Source organism: Protopterus annectens, chromosome 14.part0 (assembly GCF_019279795.1).
Source record: "Protopterus annectens isolate FY-2018-M chromosome 14.part0, PAN1.0, whole genome shotgun sequence".
NCBI lineage: Eukaryota > Metazoa > Chordata > Ceratodontiformes > Protopteridae > Protopterus > Protopterus annectens.
This window is the reverse complement of record NC_056748.1, coordinates 807,495,595-807,519,270: the sequence shown is the minus strand read 5'-3', so window position 1 is coordinate 807,519,270 and position 23,676 is coordinate 807,495,595. Positions and strand designations below refer to the sequence as shown.

The 23,676-nt window shown below is 40.9% G+C and overlaps 1 protein-coding gene across 3 annotated transcripts in view; it reads right to left on the bottom strand.

The window, feature by feature from the left end:
* Positions 1-23,676, bottom strand: part of SFXN2 (sideroflexin 2) — a 666,316-nt gene that overhangs the window by 399,368 nt on the left and 243,272 nt on the right. For all 3 annotated transcript variants that reach the window (XM_044056549.1, XM_044056546.1, XM_044056548.1), the window contains exon 3: positions 16,963-17,133. In XM_044056549.1, coding sequence (XP_043912484.1) covers positions 16,963-17,133 — 171 coding nt within the window. The remainder of the gene's footprint in view (positions 1-16,962; positions 17,134-23,676) is intronic.

Here is a 23,676-nt window from a genome sequence, read left to right as displayed (position 1 = left end):
TGCTAAAGGCTTCTAGGGCTTCATATCCACATTGTAATGAGTACTTGGCCACTTGACAAGCAGAGTGTAGTAATTCTGCCAGCTCTTTTGAGATGGCACCATCAGGAGAGGTAGCAATATTCTGTTTTAATTGTTCCAAAGTGTGTTGTTGATATTTTAACATACGGAACTGACAATTGAGTGCTCTGATAGCTAAGGTTGGAGAGGTGTATACTTTCTTACTTCAGCTGTCCAGAGCTCTGGAGTCTGTCAGAAGGAACAGGATTCTTGGCAGAACTCCTTTGGGTCCCTGTGTAATGACCTCAGGGTCTGCAGCAGGGTTCCTGTACAGATATTTGTGAGAATCTGGTACTCTGTAGTACTGGTCTGGTTTAGCTGCAGCAGGAGGCTGGGCAGCAGGGGATAAACTGGATTCAAGGATAACATCATCCACCACTTCTAGAATAAGTGGGATGGCCAGGGGGTTTGTGCTTGGGCAGGTCCAGAAACAAATTTGTTTGACTGTGGGTAGTCCTGAGACTCCCACTGAAAATGTTCCCTGATGGAGTGAAGGGTTTCCCCGAAGGAGAGGTCCTCTGGAGGGGAGGCATAGGGGATGGATTCCTCTGAATCCTCAAACAGTTAAGGGCTGTTGTTCCTCTTCAAAGGCAGAATAATCAGATTCCTCAGACTCTTGGTCTGTCATCATTTCTGGAAAAGGAAGCCTTTTCCTTTTTGGAGTGGGCTTGAGTACCTCGGCTAAGGGAGATGAGATCCTCCACCATTTTAAGCATTTGAGCTTGCGGTGGGGGAGCAGTAGCAAGATGGTGGCTAGAAGCAGATATCCTAGTAGTGGCCTGACTTCATGGCCTGGGAGAATCTGTCAGTCTCTGAGAAACGGTAGTCGGAAGAGAAGACATTGTTTTTTGTCTAGAATCAGTAGTGCTTACAGCCTCCTCAGAAGCCTGTGCCTGCATCGCAGTTCCAGACCCAACCGAGGCAGAGACAGCCAAAGGCTCGGAAAACAAAGTGGATTTCTGCGGCATACTGGAACCTGATAGGGTCTCGGCAGAGGCCTGCGTAAAAAGTGAGTCAAGCATCAGGGGCTGCGAAAGCACCTCACTGAATTCCAGAGAACTGACGACTTGCTTAGTGGCAGCATCGAAGGCTTAGCCTTGTGTGGCCTGTCTCTATCTTTACGTTTTTTTCAGAATGTCGGCAGATTGTTGGCTGATGGATGCCATATCGGAATTCGAAGACAGAATACGAAAATAATTGTCTACAAAAAGAGCTCTACGGTGAATGGTTCTCTCATTAAAGAGGGCACAGAACTGGCAACGAGGGACGTCGTGGTCTGGGCCTAAACAAGTGATGCAGTAAGAATGGAAGTCTCGATGTGGGATCTGCTTTCCACAGGCAAGACAATTGTTAACTTTTTCAGACATTGGTTAGAGGAAGAAAAAAGGGTCCCCAACAGCGTACTTAGCTTTAGATGTTTTCTTTTCAAATTCGACTTCTGGTAGCGACCGATCCTCGTGCAAACTGCTTCTGCTACAGAATCCACGGCAAGAAAGACTGATGTAATGACATCGGCTGCCTTGCTTTATAGTACTGATGCCTGACGTCAGACTACGGGTGACAGCAGCCAGCACACAAAAACACTGACTCTGGTATTCGGGATGGCCGAGGGCTACCACAGCAGGGATAACCCACAGGTGATGACTGCAACAGTGAAAGAAGAACATCTCAGCTTTACAGCTACCTTTCCTCCAAATGGAAATGTAACTGCATTCTCCCTAACTAGAACTCTTTAACAAAAGAAGCCTCTGGGAGGGTATCCTCCTGAGTTCCTAAGCACCTTATAGCTGGCTATAACCTTCTATAACTAATTCCCATATGATCTCTCACACACTAAAATATTGTAAATAGCTTTTGACTTTAACTGTGTGAATTTGTTAAAATGTATCTGCATGTTATTTTTCCACTATGGGCAATATTGCTCACACTTTGTATTATTTGATATGTATTTGTGCTTGTACTTTTATTTTTATTGTACTGCTATCTTTACTGTAATCTGTTTCATGGAACTTTTCTCCCTGGGACTCCACTGAAAACAGGCTCTCTGGGCGCAGTGGACTTCCCCGGTAATTAAACTGGAAATAAATAAACTGGTCAGATTTTCTGAAATGTTTTTGTTCTATAAAGGTAAAAACGTAATTGTCTATGAACATCTAGTAACTGTAGACAACATCAGTCTCTGTTTCAAACACTGGGAAAAATAGTTGTATCATCTGGTTAATATTTGTTTCAGAAACTATTTTTGGTAGAAAGGATGGATTAGTTTGCAAGGACTCCCAGTCTTTGTGGAAAATTAGGTAAGAAGACTTGCAAGATAAGGCTTGTAATTCCGATATTCTCTTGGCAGCAGTAATTGCAATAAAAAATAAAATAAGTCTTCCAAGATAAATACTTCAAATCGCAATTTGCAGTGGGCTCAAATTGGGAATATATTATGGAGTGTAGCACCAGATTCAAGTCCCAAGGTGTGGAAGGATCCTTGTATGGAGACCTTAGCATTAAAGTTTCTTTCAGAAAGGCTTTACATAGTTTGTGGGACATTACAGCTGTATCATTTAAGCTGTTATGAACATTGGAAATAGCAGCTAGATGTACTTGTATCAAGGAGGACACTCCCAAATCGAAAAGCGATGCTAAGAATTCTAAGACCTTATCAAATGGCACAGAATATGGGCCAATATTATTTTCTGTAGCCCATTTTGAGAATTTTTGCCACTTTCTGTTGTACAATCTTCTAGTCAAAAGTTTATGGAAGCTAGAATAATTCACTGAACTGGGGCAGTGAGACTAACATGCCTGGCAAACACTGAAACTGGAGGAGCCATGCAGTGAGCTTAAGATTCTGAAGATTCGGATGAATGAGCTCCTCTGGATGGGACAAGACCTCTGGAGCTGGGTCCAGGATCCAAGGTCTCCAAATTGGGTGAGGCCAAAGAAAGGGGAACCATATCTGTAGACGCCAGAATACAGCAATGAGAATTAGCTTGTTATTTGACCTGCTGGCTTTCTTCAGAAACTGGGAAACGAGAGATAAAGGGGAAAAGGCATACAGAAGACTAAGGGCCAGTTGTGAAGGAGAGCATCTCTCGGTGACTTCCCCAGTGTGGGGAATAGGACAAAGTAGCTGCTGCACTTGTTGTTCAAGGGGGATGTAAAATGCTGGCCCCACTGGCGCAATATCCTTTCCATCCCCAAAGGATTGGCAGACTACTCGTGAGGCATCAGATTGTGCCAGGTCGATTTGTCCGCAATCACATTGGAGCTCCCTGGAATGTGCATTGCAATTAGAAAGCGGTTGGATGACACTGCCCATTGCGATACTTGAGTGCTTCTCGACAAAGAGGGTAAGACCTGGTTCCTCCTTGTTTGTTGATGTACCAGACCACTGACATGTTGTCTGCCTGGATCGCAACTGTTCCCAAGGGGAGGGCTTCTTGGAAAGCTTGGAACACCAAAAGCACTACCCTCATCTCTAGAACATTGATGTGCAAATTGGCCTCTAATTGGGACCAAGTGTCTTGGACAGTCTTTGCCATATAATGCCTCCTCCACCCTATCTGGGATGCATCCCTGGTCACTATGGCTTCAGGTTGATGGGGGGATAAATGGTCAGCCCAACAAATTTTGTTGGAATGAAGCCACCAACTCAGGTCTTTCTTGCATAGATTGGTGATCAATACCTGATGAGACATTGGCTGATTCAGTAATGACCATTGTGATGCCAACAGCCAATGTAGGATTTGCATGTGAAATCTTGCAAGGGCAACTAAAGTGATGATGGCTGCCATTGATCCTAGAGTTTGTACCAGTCTTGCAGTCACTGTTTTGCTGTGAATAATCTAACTGACTTGTGACTTTATTCTTTGAAGTCTTTCTGGAGGAAGAGATGTAATACTGGTACTTGTGTCTAACACTGCTCCTTTGAATTCTAAGGGTTGTGTTGGCTCTAGAAGGGATTTTTCATAGTTTACAGTCATCCCCAGTGAGGAGCAAGTTTGAAGAATGTAGTTCCTTGCCCACAACAGTAGATACCTGGTGGGTGCGGTAATGAGCTAGTCATCTAGGTATGGAAACATGTGGAATCCTTGCAGTCTGAAGTGAGCTTCTGCCATGCATTTGGTGAACACCCTGGGGGCTGAGATGAGACCAAAGGGCAGGGGTCTGAACTGATAATGACTGGCTCTCAGCCGGAAGCGCAGGAATCTTCTGGAGCGCTTGTTTATTTTTATGTGATAATATGCATCCTGAAGATTTACTGAACACATCCAATCGTCTTTTCCTAAGATCAGAAGTATACACTGAACTGTAACCATCTGGAATTTGGTTTGTTGAACTCACTTGTTCAACACACTGAGATCCAAAATTGGTCTCTAGTCGCCTATTTTCTTTGGCACTAAAAAGAATCCTGAATAAACTCCAGATCCTATTTGGTCTGGTGGGACTGCTTTGATGACTCTTTTGTCAACCAGTTTTTGAATTTCTAAGACTGCTGCATTCCTGAAACTGGGTGGAACGTCTGGGATTTTCTGAAAATTGGATATTGTAACCTCTGGTTATAATCCTCTGCGCCCAGTTGTCCAGTGTTATATCTAGCCAGGCAAATAGGTACAGGGATAATTGTCCCCAGACTGCCTCCAGAGGATGATAGTTGGGCCTCCCTTCAGGGGCACTGATAGGAGTTACCAGGGTACGAATCTCTGGAACCTGATTCTGCAGGCCACCTCTGCCTGGAGCATGGCATCTTCCAGTACAACTGTCCCCTCTACCCCAGGGGGAATCGTTGCCACATGAGCCCAGGAAAGGTCCTTGGGGCTTTTTGAACCATAGCTTCCCACTCCTCTGGTTCCTGGAGCAAGACTGTTGAGGAGTGGAAAAGCATACGTCCATGGCAGAAACGGTCTTTCCATCCTTCTCACATCTGGCAAGGGTCTATTTAACTTTGGAACCAAAAAGGATGTTCTGTTAGAAGAAGCATTGATGAAAGAAGACTTGAATGGCTCCTTAAACACAAATAAGCACATCCAGGTATGTCCCACTACCCCAGTCATCTCTTCGGCTGAGTATACATTGAGCCTTATGGATGAATTACATATTGATTCAAGGGCTGCCAGCTGGAAAGCTACTTTATCCGGCATTCCTCAGCTATGGCTCCTGTCAGAGTATCTGATAGCTCCTTTATCAGGTCTGGTCGGTGTCTTGTAAAATATACCATGAAGTTCAAGGACCTGAGAGCAAAGGTCAATAAAATGTATACGCACTTCCCAAATTATCTATTGTTCTAGACTCTTTGTTAGGAGGATGGATAGTAGAACTTTCATCAGCAAGTTCCTTTTCAGTGGCTGCTGCAACTATCATGGCCTACACTGGTATCCCTTTAAGCCCAGTGTTGGTGATCCTCACGAGCAGACAAAATGTGGTCTGGTCTCTTGAGATTGGCTCAGTGGAATCAAGTATCTTCCAAGCCTGCTGCGCAATCAATTTAATTGGATCATCAGTGGGCAGAGAGATCCAAGAGGTAGATGGTAAAGCCTGCAGGTATACCGATTCCTCTGAGGAAGGCTGATGGGAAGTCCAGCTACCCCTCTGTTTCAGGATCTCTAATATGTCTTCAAATGAGACATCTTTCAGGGGTGACCTTGCGGAACCTTTCCTTTCATCGAAATTAGTATTTTCCATGCAAGACTCTTTAGGGGAGTCCAAGTGCTTCCTTTCGCACTTCCTCTTCAGGGGCACCTACTCAGTGGAATACTCAGAAGGAATATATGGAATAAACTTTGCCACAAATAAAATATGTTTTAGCACTTTTCCCCTTGTGCTGGTTCATTTTTTGGTTCTAGCACCTACTCAGTGGGCCAGGACGGGAAGTTGTCTGAACAAGACATAACCACCATGGTTGAATCCTGAGGTTTCTGTGCCTGCTGTCCCATGGAAGAGGCTGGAGGTAGCTCTGGGCAAAGGGAAGTACAGGGTTGTTGGCACAATAAGAGTGATATCGACTGTTAGCCCGCAGTGGACAAGGCCCTCTCCATGGGCTGAAAAGCAGGGCCCCCCTGTACAGGAGTAGGAACCGGAACTGATGTAGGCACCCTTGGAACCATGATCACCCCTTCACCGAAGAAGCCACCTCCGAAGCCAGAGTCAAACTCACATATGCTGATGCTCCAAGGAGCATGGATGGTTCTGACAAAAAACAGAGTGGACCATGCTCCCCGGGACAGAAAATGAAGCTTCAACTCTGGAAGGTCTCTGGATCCAACAGAACTGAAGAGCTCAGGGCAGTTATTGGTACGAAAGATGTAAATCTGATCAGCACTAAGGCTCATTTGGAGTCAGAGGAGGAAGAAAAACAGGTGAAGAGATGGGTATGGTTCCAGAACCAGGGAGATTAGGAACCAACAAAGTTGCTAACCCGCTTGCTGCCAGGAGCTGCTCCACCATCCTCATAACATCAGACTCTGTGAGGCTCTTGGTTGAACTGACCTAAGAGACTAACGGGGATTGGGGTTTCTCCAAGAAAGGGCTTGGAGGTCGATGTGGAAAGGGGTCTAATGATGGGGAGTATTTTGTCCAGGGCCAGTCTGCAAATGAGAACTCTTTCAGTTCTGAAATAGATGGAACCCAGGAGTGAAGTAGTACTGAAATCATTTTGCCCATAATGGTAGTGGGCACTGAAGTAGTCGATGCAGAGACTAGCACTGACTGCACTGAGGGTTGAATCAACTTCCCAGTCAGTTCTGCAGAAACTGTGGGAACCAGGGAAGTTTTGGCCATTTTAGATGGTGGTGCTGACAAAACTGTTGGAACTGACCGGCTCCTCTTCTTGGATCCCTTATGTCAAGACGAAGAGGAAGAAGAAGGGGAGCTAACATCTGTTTTAGAGTTTGTAGAACTAGATATGACCTCAAAGTCAGACTTAATAAGACCCTTTAAAATCAACTTGTTTTTTCTTTCCACAAGAGCCCGGTGGCAGAAGCTGTGACAAATGACAGTCTTTTTGAAGGTGCACCCGGGCCCATGCAGTAGACACAAAGAGTGTCTGTTAGAATTAGGCAGTTTCCTATCACACTTCTGGCATCTTTTGAAGCCAGAAGTATCCTTAGCCTTCTCTGCCATATCAGAAGACACATACACACACTCACAGACAGAAAGAAGGAAATGGAAGAAAAGTTTTATGTTTTTTTTCTTTTTATTAAAGTTAAGTAGAAAGAAATGTACCAACAATGGTATGGAAGGTTTGCTGTCACAGTAAATAGAAAAGTTAGACAGAAAAGAAAATACCAACAACACTACAACATAAAAAATTACCGTAAAGATAAATAGAAGAAAAAGTGAAAGAAAGAGGGACTACCAAAGATGGTATTAAAAAAAAAACCGCTAAAAGTGTTAAGAAAGTAGCCAAGAGAGGAGCTAGGAAAGTGAAATAAAAATAAATAAATGCACCCTTGTTGTTTTTTTTTTTTGCTGTAGTTAAGCTTCCTATTTAATAATAAAGTATTTTTTACAGACTTAACACTGTGGTCATTTTTGGAGCCTTTTTTTTGTTTTGTTTCTAAGCTTTTTTGAATGGCAACTTAATCCTCTTTGCTTTGGTTAAAAATAAATAGTGACTAACAAAGATTTTGAAAGTGAATACTTACAGTTTTGGATGAAATTAGTTCACTTGAGGGCTGACAGAAAAAACACATGTAACACTAAAAGTGGCAAAAGAGATTGGGGAATTCTAAGAGGAGCATTATGGGCAAAGCTAAGCTCAAGAGTTTTTGGAAGGCGCAAGCTGGAATAACAGCAGAGTCAGTTCCGAGATACAGAACCGAACTCACAGTCAAGGATTAAGTGAAGACTGACAACATCAGATCATACTTTTTCCTTAGGTAAAAAGCAAATGCTGAAGGTATGGTTGGGAAACGAGAGAAAGTACAGTTGTGTACACTTACTATAAATGTAGATGTTCGAGTGTATTCACTGTTGCAGTCATCATCTGTGGGTTATCCCTGCTGTGGTAGCCCTCGGCCGGGCCGAATACCAGAGTCAATGTTTTTCTGCGTCAGCTCCTGTCGCTTGCTGACTGACGGCAGGTCGTCAGTGATAAAAAGCAAAGCAGCCAACACCATTACATCAGTTTTTCTTGCCCTAACCAGTCATAAGCCCAAGTAATATGGTAAAGTGGTCCTGGTGGGTATAAAAACCACCTAAAGAAGCCTATGTATCCCTACGGAAAGAAGATATAAGGGGGAAGGAGGGAAGGATACCAGGAATGCAGCAGTGAATACACTCAAACATCTGCATTTATGGTAAGTGTACACAACTGTAGTATGTTCTTCTTGTTTCACTGTTGCAGTCACCACCTGTGGGAGGATTCCCAAAGCTGAGGAGAGGGGTGGTAGGATTAAGTAAGAGACCTAGTCCTGGCTCAGCATGCCCTTCAGAACTGCAGAGGCAAACCTTACCCTAGGCTTAGAGAATAATGGCAGATGGTAATGCTTGGTAAAGGTATGGACAGAAGTCCAGGTGTCAGCTTCCAGGATGTCCCTGGTGGGAACTCCTCTGAGGAATGCTGTGGAAGTACAGGCTGCCCTAGTGGAATGGGTTTGAATAGATTGGGGGGGGGTTCCCATGTAATCTGTAGCAGAAATGGATACAGTGTGATATCCATTTGGAAATGGGCTTCCCCTCTGCCCCTGGGGCAAAGCTGACAAGTAGTTGGGGTGTTTCTCTGAAGGGTTTAGTATAGTCCAGATAGTATCTGAGCTGTCTGTGCACATCTAGTGAGTGCAAAATTCTTTCCCCCTTGTTTTGAGGGTTAGAAAAGAAGGCGGGTAGATGTATGGCCTGATTGAGAGTTATATTAGATACCACTTTGGGCATAACGGTGGGACTGGTCCTCAGGGAGACATTGTCTGCATGGAAAATGATGAAGGGCTCAATGGCCATCAGTGCCTCAAGTTCTGAAACCCTTCTGGCTGAGGTGATAGCTAGAAGAAAAGCAGTCTTCCAGGAGAGGTATCTTAGTTCTGCTGAAGCAGCAAGTTCGAAGAGTGGAGAGGTTAGTTTTTCCAAAACATAATTCAGGTCCCAGGCTGGCATAGGTGGTCTTCTGGGAGGTCTGATATTAGAAGCTTCTCTGAGGAATTGTTTATTCAAAAGATGGAGAACAGGGGCTGATCTGTGTCAAAATGAGCTGAAATGGCTGAGGCATGCATTTTAATAGAAGAGAAGGAGAGGCCACTATTAAGTAGCTCCATAAGGCAGACCAGGACAAGAGGAATGGAAGGTTGTGAGGTACTGCCCCCTCTCGACTGGCTCCAGGAGCAGAATCTTTTCCATTTTCCTGCATAAGATTTTCTGGTGCTGAGCCTTCTGGCCTCTTTGATAATGTCTAGGACCTGTTTGCTTAACTGGGGCCCCTTGTTTGCATTTAGAGTATTAGCCATGCTGATGTTTTGAGAGTCTGCAAGTCTGAGTGCAGCATGTCCCCCACCGTCACCTAAGTTAAGAAGTCTGAGATCAGGGGGAGCTGCCTGGAAGGGTCAGGCTGCGCAGTAAGGGATACCAATGTTGTCTGGGCCAATCTGGAGCAATGAGGATGGCCTTTGGTCTCTCCTCCCTTAATTTGATCAGTGCCTTGGGAAGAAGAGGGAGAGGAGAGAATGCGTACACAAGAGGGAGTTCCAGGGAAAGGTCAAGGCATCCACCCTCCAACACTAGCTGGTGATACTTCCTGGTACAGAATTTTTTCAGTTGATGGTTGAGATGCGAAGCAAAGAGCTCCACCTCCAGAGTCCCCAATTCCTGAGTGATTTGTAAAAAGATTTTTCTGTGGTGCTGCCATTTGTGGGGGTCCAGAAAGTTTCTGCTTACGTGGTCTGCCAGGGTGGTGTTGATCCTAGTAGGTACTGGGCTATAAGGTGTGATCCTAGTAGGTACTGGGCTATAAGGTGTAATCCCATGGAAGAGGCTGTCAGCCAGAGGTTCATGGCTAGCCTGCACAGAGGGTAAGATTGGGTCCCTCCCTGTTTGTTGATGTACCACATTACTGTGGTGTTGTCTGTTTTGATAAGGAGAACCCCTGGCTTGAAATGAGGTTTGAAGGATGTCAGAGGCTTTTGTACTGCCATCATTTCCTTCTGGTTGATGTGTAAGGGAAGGTGCTGGGCAACCCAATGACCTTGGGTGCACCTGCCTTCTAGGTGAGCGCCCCAAGCAATGTCCGAGGCATCGGTGGTAATGGTCTGCCTGGTTGGGCAAAGGAAAGACACTTGTTCTTGGCAAAGGCCCCTGCCCACCAGAGAAACTCTGCCCTTATACAGGGGATCAGAGGGAGAGAGGTCTCTAGAGGTTATGGGTGCTCGCACCAAAGGTTCTTTAGATACCACTGAAGTTTTCTCATATGAAGCCTGACCAGAGGAATAAAAAGATGTAAGATGCCATGTACCCCAAAACTTGCAGGAACTTCCTCGCAGTGAGGTGACTTCTGGAAGCCAGCCGGGTAAAGTAGAGAGGCAGGAAGCTCTGCTTTTCTAGGGATAGGAAGGCCATTTGGGATGCTGTGTCCAGCAGTGCTCCCAAAACAATGGTCTTCCTGGAGGGTGTTTGCTTTGACTTTTTCTCGTTGATGGTGTACTCTAAGGAGGTTAGGAGGGCTTTGACAAAGAGGAGATCCCCAAGTAGCTTTTCTTTGCACTCTGCCTGAATGAGGCAGTTGTCCAGATAAGGGTAAATCTGTATATTTTTCAGCTTGCAAAAGGCTATGGCCAGGGCTAACCATCTGGTGAATACCCTGGGGGCAGTAGATAAGCCAAAGGGTAGCGCAGAGAACTGCAAGTGTTATGAGCCTGTTCTGAAGCAAAGGAATTTCCTGCAGGATTCCCTTATGGGGATGTGGAGGTAGGCATCTTTTAGATCTAGGGTGACTAACCAGGTATGTTTTGTCAGCAAAGACAGCAGCTGCTGCAAAGCTAGCATTTTAAATTTGGGGACCACTAGGGAGGTGTTAAGAATGGATAGATCCAGGATGGGGCGCCAAGTGGCCTCTTTTCTGGGAACAAGGAACAGTCTGGAATAAAAGCCTTTGCCTTTTTGATCTGAGGGGACATGTTCTACTGCCCCTTGGGATATGAGAGTTTGGACTTGTTTCAATGCCTCTGCCCACTGATTTGGAGGTAAGTCTGGGTACCTTCTTAGAATTGTGGGTTCATTGAAGGAGAATTTCTATCTCTGACAAATAATCTTTAAGACCCATTGGTCCTTTGTTACAGAAAGCCAATTTTCTTTGCAGAGGGAGAGCCTTCCTCCTAATTTTTCATGAGTGAAAAGAAGGCAGAGGGGGAGGGAGTCATTGAGAGTTTTTGCCATAGCGGATGGCTTATAACTCCCTGCCTTTGGAGCGGAAGTGGGTCCACTGTTTGGTTCTCTGCTGTCCCTGGCATAGGAGCCTCGGTGGTCTGTCCTTGTAGGGCTTACCTAGTCTCGGTCTGCTAGGTACAGGAAAGGACCAGTGTTTTGAGGAAACATTCCTGCTGAACCTAGGAGGTTGTACCTGAAAGAGATCTTTTACTGTTTGCAATGATTTTGTTTTGTCTTCCATTTTTTTAAGCACCTCTTCTGCTTTTACTCCAAACAAGAGGTCCTTATCCAAGGGTGCATCAATTAATTTAGATATGACATGATCAGGGAGAGGTTGTTCCTTCGACCATGCATGTCTCCTAATGATAGACTCTGACACTGCTGCCCTGCTTGAGGCTTCTAGGGCATCATATCTACAGTATAATGAGTGTTTGGCCACTTGACAAGTAGAGTGCAGTAAATCTGCTAACTCTTTCGAAGTCGCATAGTCAGGAAAGATTGAAATCTTTTGCTTTAATAGTTCCAAAGTGTGTTGTTGATATTTTAACATGTGGAACTGACACTTGAATGCTCTGACAGCTAAGATTGCAGAGGTGTATACTTTTTTACCCTATCTGTCCAGAGCTCTGGAATCCTTGCCGGAAGGAATAGGATTCGCTGAAGAACTAGCCTTAGCACATTTTGGTCCCTGTGTAATGAGCTCTGGGTCTGCAGCAGGATTTCTGTACAGGTGTTTGCGAGAATCCGATACTCTGTAATACAGGTCATGTTTACTAGGAGCAAGTGGGAGGGCATCAGGAGCTAAGCTGGATTCATGGAAGACATCATCCACTACTTCTAAGATAAGGGGGATGGCCAAGGGTCTGTGCTGAGGCAGGTCTGGAAACTCTCTTAGTCTTTTCTTAGTCTGAGGGAAGTCCTGGGATTCACAGTGGAAATGTTCCCTGAGGGTGTGAAGGGTTTCCCCACAGGAAAGATCTTTTGGTGGGGAGGCAGAAGGAATGGAATCCTCTGATCTGAATCTCATAAGTCAGAGGTTGTTGTTCCTCTTCAAAAATCTGAATAATCAGACTCCTCAGAATCCTGTTCTGTCAGTATTTTAGAAGAAGGGTCTCTTTTCCTTTTAGAAGTTGTGGCCTGACTACTCCTGTTAAGGGAGATAAGATCCTCCACCATTTTAAGCATTTGAGCTTGGGGTGGTGGAGCAGGGGAAAGATGGTGACTAGAGGTAGACTTCCTAGGAGTTGCATTGCTTCTAGGCCTAAAGTATCCATTGGTTTGAGAGCAATGGTAGTCGACTGAGATGTTGGTTTTTGTCCAGAATTGGTAGTGTGAATAGCTTCCTCAGAAGCCGGTGCCTGCGTCACGGCTCAGGACCCAAGCGAGGCAGAGATAACCAAAGGCTCGGAAGATGAAGAAGATTTCTGCAGCATACCGGACTCCGAAAGGGTCTCAGTAGAGGCCTGCAAAAGTATTGTATCGGGCATCAGGGGCTGTGAAAGCGCCTTACTGAATTCCAGAATCCCAGAGAACTGATGACCTGCTTAGCGGTAGAGTCGTCGGAAGGCTTAGCCTTGTGTGGTCTGTCTCTATCTTTATGTTTTTTCGGAATGTCTATGGATTGTTAGCTGATGGACACCATTTTGGAATGCGAAGATGGAAGATGAAAATACCTGGCTGCAATAAGAGCTCTACGATGAATTGTTCTCACATTAAAAGAGGGCACAGAACCGGCAACGGGTGACTTCATGGTCCGGGCCTAAACAAGTGACGCAGTATGAATGGAAGTCTCGGTGAGGGATTTGCTTTCCATAGGCAAGACAATTATTAACTTTTTCGGACATCAGTTAGTGCAAGAAAAAAGGATCCCCAATGGGGTACTTAGCTTTAGACGTTTTCAGCTGTAATTCAAAACTCTGGTAGCGACCGATTAGCACACCTGTGAACTGCTTCTGCTACAGGCTCCACGGCAAGAAAGACTGAAGTAATGGCATCGGCTGCCTTGCTTTATAGCACTGACGACCTGACGTCAGTCAGCAAGCGACATCAGTCGAAGCAGAAAAACATTGACTCTGTTATTTGGGCCAGCCGAGGGCTACCACAGCAGGGATAACCCACAGGTGATGACTGCAACAGTGAAACACAAAGAACATCTGGGAACATTTTTTTTGGGGGGGTGTAATGTGTTGGAAGATTTCAGAAATTCCTTGCATAGTATTTGGATGGAAATGTTGGGGGAATGGATGGTTGTAACTAGATCTGAATGATACAACAGTGTAAGAAACTTGTGTGTGGAAGATTTTCAATCCATATATATCTAGTTAATCACTGTATATTAATCAAATCAGATAATGGTAGTAGCAAACAAACTCATCCTAAGTCAAAAAAATAATATAAATATAAAACTTTGAAATACTGCACAGCATTACTAAGTATTCAAAAGTAATTCAAGCAGGGTAGGCAGTTTGGTTTCCAGTCGACAATCCTTTACTTTTATTAAGTACACAGACATGCGATCCAAGTAAAACAAAAATAACAAGTGTAAAGGTTTCCTCACAAGCTTTCTAACTATGTATATACTTTTTATCAGGCAAGGGAGTAGTTCATTGTGCTGTAAAACAGTGTTATTGGTATACATGTTAAATTCACATCCCTGCCCCCATCAGTGTGACATTCAAGCTGGTCCTGCCCTACTTAGTAGCTGTCATAATAATATAACCCTTATCTACTTTAAATGTATTTTATTATTTATTTATTTAACATTTGTTTACCGGAAAAGTCCGACTTGGAACAGAGTCAACTTTCAGCGGAGGCCCGGGGAGAAACGCTCCAGATGCATGATTTTGTAAATTGGGAAGAAACCGACATGAGTGCAGGGAGGACATGCAGACTCCGCACAGAAGGCACTCTAGCCGAGAATCAAACCAGAGAGCCTCTTGCTGTGAGGCACAATGCTACCGCTGCACCGTCTATAAATAATATATATATTTTTTGTTTTGCAGTACATAAAAATAATTATGTGGTACCTCTTATTTAACCAGATTATTAAGTCTGTGATTTTATCCAAGATAATAACATGGCTGGAAATATATATACCTTAGACCATTTGGCAATCTAAAACTATATATAAATATATACATATACATTTTGCATGCAAAAAATCCATTGTAAAAATCATATTTTATTTCCATAACCTATTGTTAACAAAGATCGATTTCATCCTTCTAGACTTCTTCAGGTCTGTGTACAAGAGTCCTAAAAACTATCTACAAAAATATTATTATATAATTAGTTAATATTGTTATTACACATCATTTTGAATAAAGTGGAAAAAATTCCAATAAAAAGAAAAAAATGTATGATGATGGAAACAAAATATACACAAATTAAAACTGGTTGAACATGGTATTTAAAACCAACTAGAAGAATAAAATAAAATAAGTCATATAAACGACGTAGAAATTTTCTAAGTTCCAGTACACTTTTAAGTTCACAGTATTAGTTTAGTTCAGGTTTCCTAAAAGAGTTCAGCTTTAATTGCCACATGAGTTCATGTTTCTTCAGCATATTCAGGATGTCTCCTTCAAGATCACCCATGTCTATGTGATTCAGTATCTGGAACTTAAAATCTGTGTGTCTTTTATGAAGAGCAGGGTGTTTGGCTAGTACATTATTTTTACATCCAGAGTGGATTTCTGCCAGATGACATTAAATTCTACACTTAAGTTTATTTACAGTTTTGCCGACATAAAATGCATCACATTCATTGCACTGTGGCCTGTAAATTACTTTTGTAGTGTTACAGTCACCCCCTGCACTGGTCTTAATGATTTTCTTTAAATAAGGGCAATAAAAACTATCATCTTGCTATATAAATATACAAAATTTACAATTAGCTTCACATATTTTAGTGTTTCTCTCATATAGTCTAGGTTTAAATTAAACAAAACTTCTAATGTTCCTGGGCTTCCTGTAAACAAAGGCTGGGCCTTCACCTAAGATGTTAATCAGATAAGGGTTTCCTGTGACAATGACCCAGTTTTCTTTAATAACATTTTTGATACTGTGATAATCCAAAGTGCATGTCAGGATGCAGCTATTTTTGCATTTGTAATTCTCTGTAGAATTTCTTAACATTCTCATACTGGGGAGGTTGAGTGAAGGTGCTTCAGTCCTTTGCAGTTCTATAATGGGTTCCAGGATATTTTTTTAATATCTGACATTTATAGCCTCTCCCTAGAAAATAATTCTCTAAGTTGTTCAAGTTGCTCAAAAATGGTTCCATCTGTGTGGTAATTCTAGCTAATCTATAGTCCTGGGACTTCACCACATTATACTTGTTTCTTGACGTATGCAAACATTTACTGTGGAGTAATAACTTAACCCTCGTTGGTTTTCTGAATATATCAGTGGGTGATTCTATTATTGTTGGTGTCCTTGGAAATCTACATATCTAAGAAAGTGGTTGAAGTATAGCTATGGGAAGAATGAAATCTGCTATGGCTGTAAAAATAACGCACTAACCAAACACCTTGCTCTTCATAAAAGACACACAGGTTTTAAATTCCAGATACTGGATCGCATAGACATGGGTGATCTTGAATGAGACATCCTGAATATGCTGGAAAAACATGAACTCATGTGGCAATTAAAGCTGAACTTTTTTTAGGAAGCTTGGACTAAACTACTACTGTTCACTTAAAAGTGTACTGGAACTTGGAAACTTGCCACGTTGTTTACGACTAATTTTATTCTTCCAGTTAGCTTTAAATACCATGTTAAATCAGTTTTAATTTAAATGTATATTTTGTTTCCATCATACATTTTTTCTTTTTCTTGTTCTTTTTCCCACTTTATTCAAAACGATGTGTTATAACAATATTAACTAATTGTACAATATTTTTGTAGATAGTTTTTAGGGTTCTTGTACACAGACCTGAAGAAGTCTAGAAGGATGAAAGTGATTTTTGTTAACAATAGGTTATGGAAATAGAATATGATTTTTACAATGGTTTTTTTGCATGCAAAATGTATATGTATATATTTAGGGTCTATATTATATCATCAAAAGCTTAAAAAAGCTAACAATGAATAATCGACCCCATGTAAGTGAAAGCTTACAATCCTGAAAGCTCAGAACAGCGATTTTTGGCCAAGGGGGAAAAAGAAAAAAGAAAAAAAAAATTTAAAGAATACATAAAGTGGGGGGCTCCCCCCCACCCCCACCCCCCTACTTAAATATACCAACTCCGAGATCGCACTACAGTGCCAAAAACGGCAAAGTAACAGACGCGGTCAAGTGAATTCTTTCCCTGGGAAAGAATTTGCTTAAGCTAATGTGCAAAAGGACAGGATATGCTATTCCACAAATGGGTGTGCCACTCTGTCAGTAACAGCTAAATAAAGCAGCCCTGAAGGACAATTCTGGACTCATGTACTTAGTAATACTATGCAACTATGTTTACTTAATGCAGGTATGCAGTGTATAATATTTCTTATTAAAGCAGTGACATCAAAATAATGAAGAAATTAATTAAATTCTGTAAATTTTAGAAGACAGACCTGTAAAACTGCAGCATGAAGCCAGTAAGAGCCATACCGCCAGGCACCTGGAAAGACATTCTGCCAATCAGATTCATCCTTTCTCCTGAATCAGGATGAAAGGCAGAGTCATACAATCTCTTGGCATAGTAAAGTTGTTCTTGAGTTGTATTAGCTGGTATATTACCGGACCTGTCAGAAAGAAACATTATATTTAGTCAAGTTTTGCTGAAATTGTGTATACATACCATACAAGTCTAGCACAACTCTAAGCATGCCAGCCTAATAAGGAAAAGTTAGTAGTAACATTGTCCAGCTGAATTTAACATGCTTGCATTAATGATCTGTTCCGAACGGAGTGTCCTCACGCATAGCCCCATGACTTTGGCCTGACTAATCAGTTTGACTGGGGATAACTAGTTAAGTACTGTTCTTTTCACTCTTGCCATCTGAGTTTCTACAAAATGTTCCACAAAAATAAGAACGTCTTGCTTACTGAAGAGCTTCATTTGTGAGGGTAGCACCTCTGTACCTTAAAAATAGCAGTCGAGGAAAACTAAAAAGTATGAAACTAGGATTTATGTACGCTTTTGACTGCTGCATTTGCTTGTTAAATAATGTGTCAAAACCTCTCCACAGACCAAATCAAAATACAGTTAATCTCAAGTACAATGCTGAATGGCTCTGTAGAATGCCATTCTCATGGACTATATGCAGTAAATCTCTATCCATGTATTAAATGAAGTATGCATACATTTATCTTACATTTTTATCAACTAGCAGAATATGGGTAAGCAGCAGAACATGCTTTCAGTTACTCTGCATAATTACACAGAATTAACTTAAAACTAGCAGTGTATGAAGCAATGTTTTCTATAAAGCTATTGATAAAAAAATTCCAGCACATTTCTCTGTGTCATATAAATATACACAAAGGTAAACACACACACACGCACACCCACACACATTTACATATATAAAACACACAAATATGGATGCACATGCATATACACATATACATAAACAAATATGTTTATGCTAATGGTACACCCCAGATAAAGGGTGTGACAAAACATTTTTTTCTGGTATGCTGTCTGTATTTTTTCACCTGTAAGGGTATAAAATGAAACACTGTTTTCCTTAGTCAACAGGTAAAATGTCTCAAATGCAATAGCTAGATTTAGTGGAATAATCATGTTAAAGCAGTATACAGAACAGGAAAAGTAATGGGGGGGGGGCTCTGCCCCTTATCACCTCTATCTCTATACATACTACTTTTAAGGAGCCATCTGAGAAAAGGGAAAAAATGTGCAGGGAACATAAAACTCACCTTTTCCCTCTTTTTGAAGTCTTGCAAACTCACAAGTCATAGTGCCTGTGACAAAGCAAGCACTGATATACTAACCTGTCAAAAGTATGCTAATCTGATTTTATATAAGGAATACTTCAAGATCCAGCAATAAAGTACACAATTCAATGGTAGTTCTCCCATCTACACTCTTAGCATGGCATCTGCAGTTGATTATTTCCTTAATGCCCCATCAAAACAATTCAAATTCCACTTAACCAGACAAATTTTGCTACTCCTCTCTCAAAGATGTAAGGAATTACAAATTACAAACAGAAAAACTATGCTCCTAACATCTACCACAAATAACTGGCAACTCTCTTTGATAGAACTGCCATGGATTTGGTAGGTCCATTTGTCAAGACCTCTATGGGGCAACTTAAAGTTTTACACAAAGCGTGTTTCTGATACTCGGGTGAAGCATTAAAAAAAAACTTCCAATATAGATAAAAAATCCCAGGCCAATAAAATCTTCATGAAACTTACTCTCTCATGTTTCTACCCGAGTGGCCTCCTAGTACATAGCTATGAGCTGAGTACAGCAAAATGCTTTGGAAAGAATGGGGAGCTGCTTCTTGTTTAACTATGTCTTCCCCTTTCTTTTCAATACAGCAACTTAGATCATGGTTTACTTTAAAACATCGAAAGAGGAGAGGCTTATCTGGCAACACCGGAAAGCAACTTCCAGCCTGTACCTTACTTCTGGCTTCTCTTAAGGTTGGATCTCTCACTGCCCTGTCTTAAAACTCATGTGATTAATGAGGCCTTTATTAATGTTTCTATTCCGGAGTTATTCTTGTCTGAACTATTCTGTGCCTGTGCAGGTAGGTATTTTCTGTCTGTTTTATCATTCAGATTATCCTACAAATCTACTTCAAAGAAGACTAGGCATCTGTTACTGTTTTACACCCTCTGAGGATCCTTATAACTGATCATTCATGTGGTCTTTTAAATCAAGAAGTAAAGAACACCCCTTCTCAGAGCCCTCAGGTGTAAGCCTGAATACTGCCTCAATGCACTACTTCAGATGTGGGACAGTCCTTTCCATCTCAATGCACATATATCACTTCAATTTTTTATGAGTATATTATCATTTTCCACTTGTTTCCCATTCACTGTTATACCTCAATTTGGAATTTATACCACAGTGCTACTAAAAGTAGCTAACTCACTACCATCAGCAAACACTGAATATGTCTACCTACAAGTGCAACTAAATAGGCTTTAGTAGACAGTTTTAACCAATCAACTGACCATTTACAAAGGATTGACCTCTCCCCTCCCCTTAGTCATGGATTGTTTTTGGTATTTTTGCTGTTTGTACATAAAAACCTATGATCTCCAAAATGGTTCTTTTTACCAATTTGCAAGGACTGTTACTGCCACAACTATCTATAAAATGTCATTGGCTTAGACTTCTACCCTCAAAGGACAAAGGAGCACTGATATCTTAAATTTTAATGGAAAAAGTAACTTTTGTGTAATTAATTTACACTTCATCTTATGCAAAGGATAAAAAAAGATCGCCCTCATGCGGAAACACATTCTTTTTAGGTCTGAAATCACACTAAACTTATATATTTCTGTTTTGATAGGCTTTAATTATGAAATAAAGGCTATGCATTTCTTTTCCGTTCACAGCTGCAACTTGCCAATTTCCAAACTCCATTCTGACAAGTCAATCCTAACTTCAAATAAGAGCCTTGTGCTATTGCTTCAAATATTCTTATGAAGCTTTAAGAACAAGACACCTGTGTTAAATACCACTTTCATTTTGCTGTTTATGGCCTAATCACTTATAGGAAAAGTAAACAATAGAATCTCAAATGTGTGCATGCCTGTATCAATAAGTAAAATATATGTATTTTGCAATAATGCATAAAAATGACAGAAAAATATTACTTCTTCCTAGAAAAGAGCATTCATTTTGATTCACTTTTTAGAAGAGCACACCCGTTGCATGACTTGAAGAAATGCTGAGCTTGTCAGTTTGAAAAATGGAAAGCACACATTTTTTCATGAAACAAATGGCACAGAGTACACAATGAGTATATAAAACTACTAGTAATTTCTAGCAGTCAAAGACCATTCTTCTTTAATGGTTAAGTACTACATTAATTTCTCAGAATAAAGTATCATGATGTTAAGTCACACAATATAATTCTCTGGTAGTTTCAGTTGTAAAGATCACTGAAAAAAACAGCACAGGAAAAGGCAGGTTGCAAGAGATGTCCATTTAATCCAAAATAAAGTAGCTAGGCAACTGCCGATACCAGAAAATACCAGTTTCGGTAGCCAACTGCCAGCGTCTTCGGTAAAACTAAATTTCCCTACATCCCCTTTTAAATGAAAAAAAAAATAGCCATCACATGACAACACACTGTCATGTCAACACCTAAACATCATGTGAAAATAATCATGCCAAACACAAAACATAAATCTGTACAGAAACAGTTGTGTAAATCTATAAACATCTGGCAGAATATAACAAGTGATACATGCTAGCAAATAAAGAACTATACAGTTCAATCAAGCATGCACTGACAAAAGCAATTTTTTAAAGCTTAGATTATCTATAACTGACATCTAGTGGCCAATTGCATAAGTACACTATTGTATAAACATAGTTCGCAATAAATCCTTAAAATCTAGGGGAAAATATTTGCAACATACTTTATACAGTCAGCCGTGGTGGTGCAGTAGTTAGTGTTGTCACCTCACAGCAAGAGGTTCTCTGATTCAATTCTCGACTGGAGCGCCTTCTGTGCGGAGTCTGCATGTCCTCCCTGTGATCAACTAAACTTTATATATATATATATATATTAAAAAAAAAAAAAAAAAGACATGCAGCTAGGTGCGTGAGTGTGTGTGTGTGCCTTCTCTGAAGGCTGGGGGCCTGGCTGGCAACTCAACATCATAAGCAGACCGGTGATCTGCTGTGGTGACCCCTAACCAGGAAATGCCGAAAGACTTTTTTTTACTTTATATAACAATTGCTGCTGTCAGACATATTATAACAATCAATATGTGCCAACAAATAAAGAATAATATAATTCATTCAAATTCTGCATGTACTGATAAGAAGTAAAATAATTTCAGGACTATGTAGTCTACAAATGACAACTGATAGTCAACCGTATAATCACTTCAAATACGCCAATGTTTCAAAAAGAGGCATTTAAATCTGGGGAAAAACTGCAACCATCTTAACCCTCCAGAGACATTCCTTATATTTCAACTGTTGATGTAATACCTGTGTATTATTCATTTTAAAACTACTGCACCTTTCAATGCCAATGAAAGTGAAAATTGCTGTTTGATAAACTAAAGTGTATTTATGAGGTGCACTTGAGAGTTCTTGCATATAACATCACTTAGTTGTTCAGCTATTTGAAGCTTAAAAGGTCTAGAGGTTTGTCCAGTGTAAAACATGCCACAGAACATGTGCCTAGATACATAACCCATAGGGTAGTGCAAGTGATGCACGAATAAATCTGAAAAGAACTATTATGGTTTATTTTAGAAAAAGAAGAAGCTCTAGCTACTTTGTTGCATATATCTACTGCATAGCAAACATCCCTTAGTAATAACACCATCAGCAGATAGGGGTGGAGGAGGAATATTTATGTTACCCTACAACTGGGCCTACGTTCTTACCCCTACAATATGTAAAACCCACTGATGATGCCAGGATAGAGCCAATAAATCTGTCTTAGTGTACAATATGCCAAAATAACTAAGTAAAGGATCTAAACAAATATGAATTCTGACCATAAATAGTCATAACGGTTGTAAGGAAATATTCTGGATACGTTACTTTTGGTTTATAGGTAAGAAAGTCCTGTCTTTGCATATTATCCATCTCTTGTTTGGTTTGTTGTAAATTAATGAATTCATATATCCTGTGTATAAATCTACGTAATAAAACATGTAAGAAAACACAGTAATCTTCATCCCTATTACATATGTGCTTTATTCACATAAATTGGCACTTGGGTATATTTCTCACAATGTGGGGGGGGGGTACAACTGGAGGCTGAAAGAAAAGAATTTCTAGAGAAAGGTTTTCTGTAAACAGAAGTTGTTAAAGTACCATTGATGAATAGTGACACAGTAACATCTACAAACTGGATAGTAAACCATTCAAAATGGGTAGTGAAATGCAGACCAAACCCAGTGTGGCTAATTTATGAGGTAAACTTCACCAAAAGGTTCCTTATCAAAAAGCTCCCTGGTAGAATATAACATCCTTTGTCATGCTTGCATCCATAAGTGATGACTCAAAAGTACAGAATTTGATTTACGTATAGACATCCTTTTTCATTTTCTTACACAATTTGATTTGCGTATATACATCCTTTTTCATTTTCTCATAGGTATGGGACTGGTACCATGGACATCCTCTACATCATAAAAATGCCAAATGTCTAAGCCCCCTCCTTGACATGGTCCTATATAGGACTCAATTCTTTAGATGCCCTGTTGTTATACACTAACATATCCCATAATCTGGCACTTCAATCACTTAAATATTGGGTAGTTCTGAACAAAGCACATTCTTTTGAATATTCTTTTGTATACAATGATTTTGTTTTACAGATGGCTAAATGAATGTTAACAAGAAATGTATTCCACTTGTAGGATACATGCTGATACTGCAATGGGGGTATTTTATAACACAAATAATATTTTATATCTTATATTGTTATGTGGCATTATTACCTGGAAGACATTTGGCTGATAATAGTCTGTACCAAGGAACTTCTGGTACAACTCACCTCGTATACTAAATCACACTATGTTTGGTCTGCATTTCATTGCAGAAAACTGAAACAATGGAATATTTTCCACAGCAGGGGATATATCTACCCAGCTTTGAATGATCACTAGCAGACCATCAGTTCCATGAAGTCTGCAGTAGGAGTGCACTACAATGGCAAGAAAGTGCTGTAACTTTTTCTACGGAGTTCTGCTTGAGCTCCTGGCAGTCAGAGTGTGTAGAAGGTACCCTAAAGCTTGTCAGGTGGTCATATCATTGGCAGGATATAACCCAAATAACTCAGGCTACTGCATTAGATCATTGTAATAATAGATTAGGCTACAGCAACAGTGAGCTACTGTTGAACATGCCAAAGACAGGTCTGCACATTGTGTTCTGCTGTTGATGATTACTAAGAATGTATTGTATGCTCACTAAAATAAGGTTGATCAAAGAAAGACAAGAAGTAAAACTGAAGTACTGGTACAGAAGGCATGGCTCATTTGCAGTGTTACGTGGATACATCTCTCAATTTTTGTTTCCACAGTTACAAAGAAAAAAAAATACTTGCGAAGGCCCTAAATTAGACTCATTTTTTTAAATGCGGGTATTAGAACTCCTTAAAACA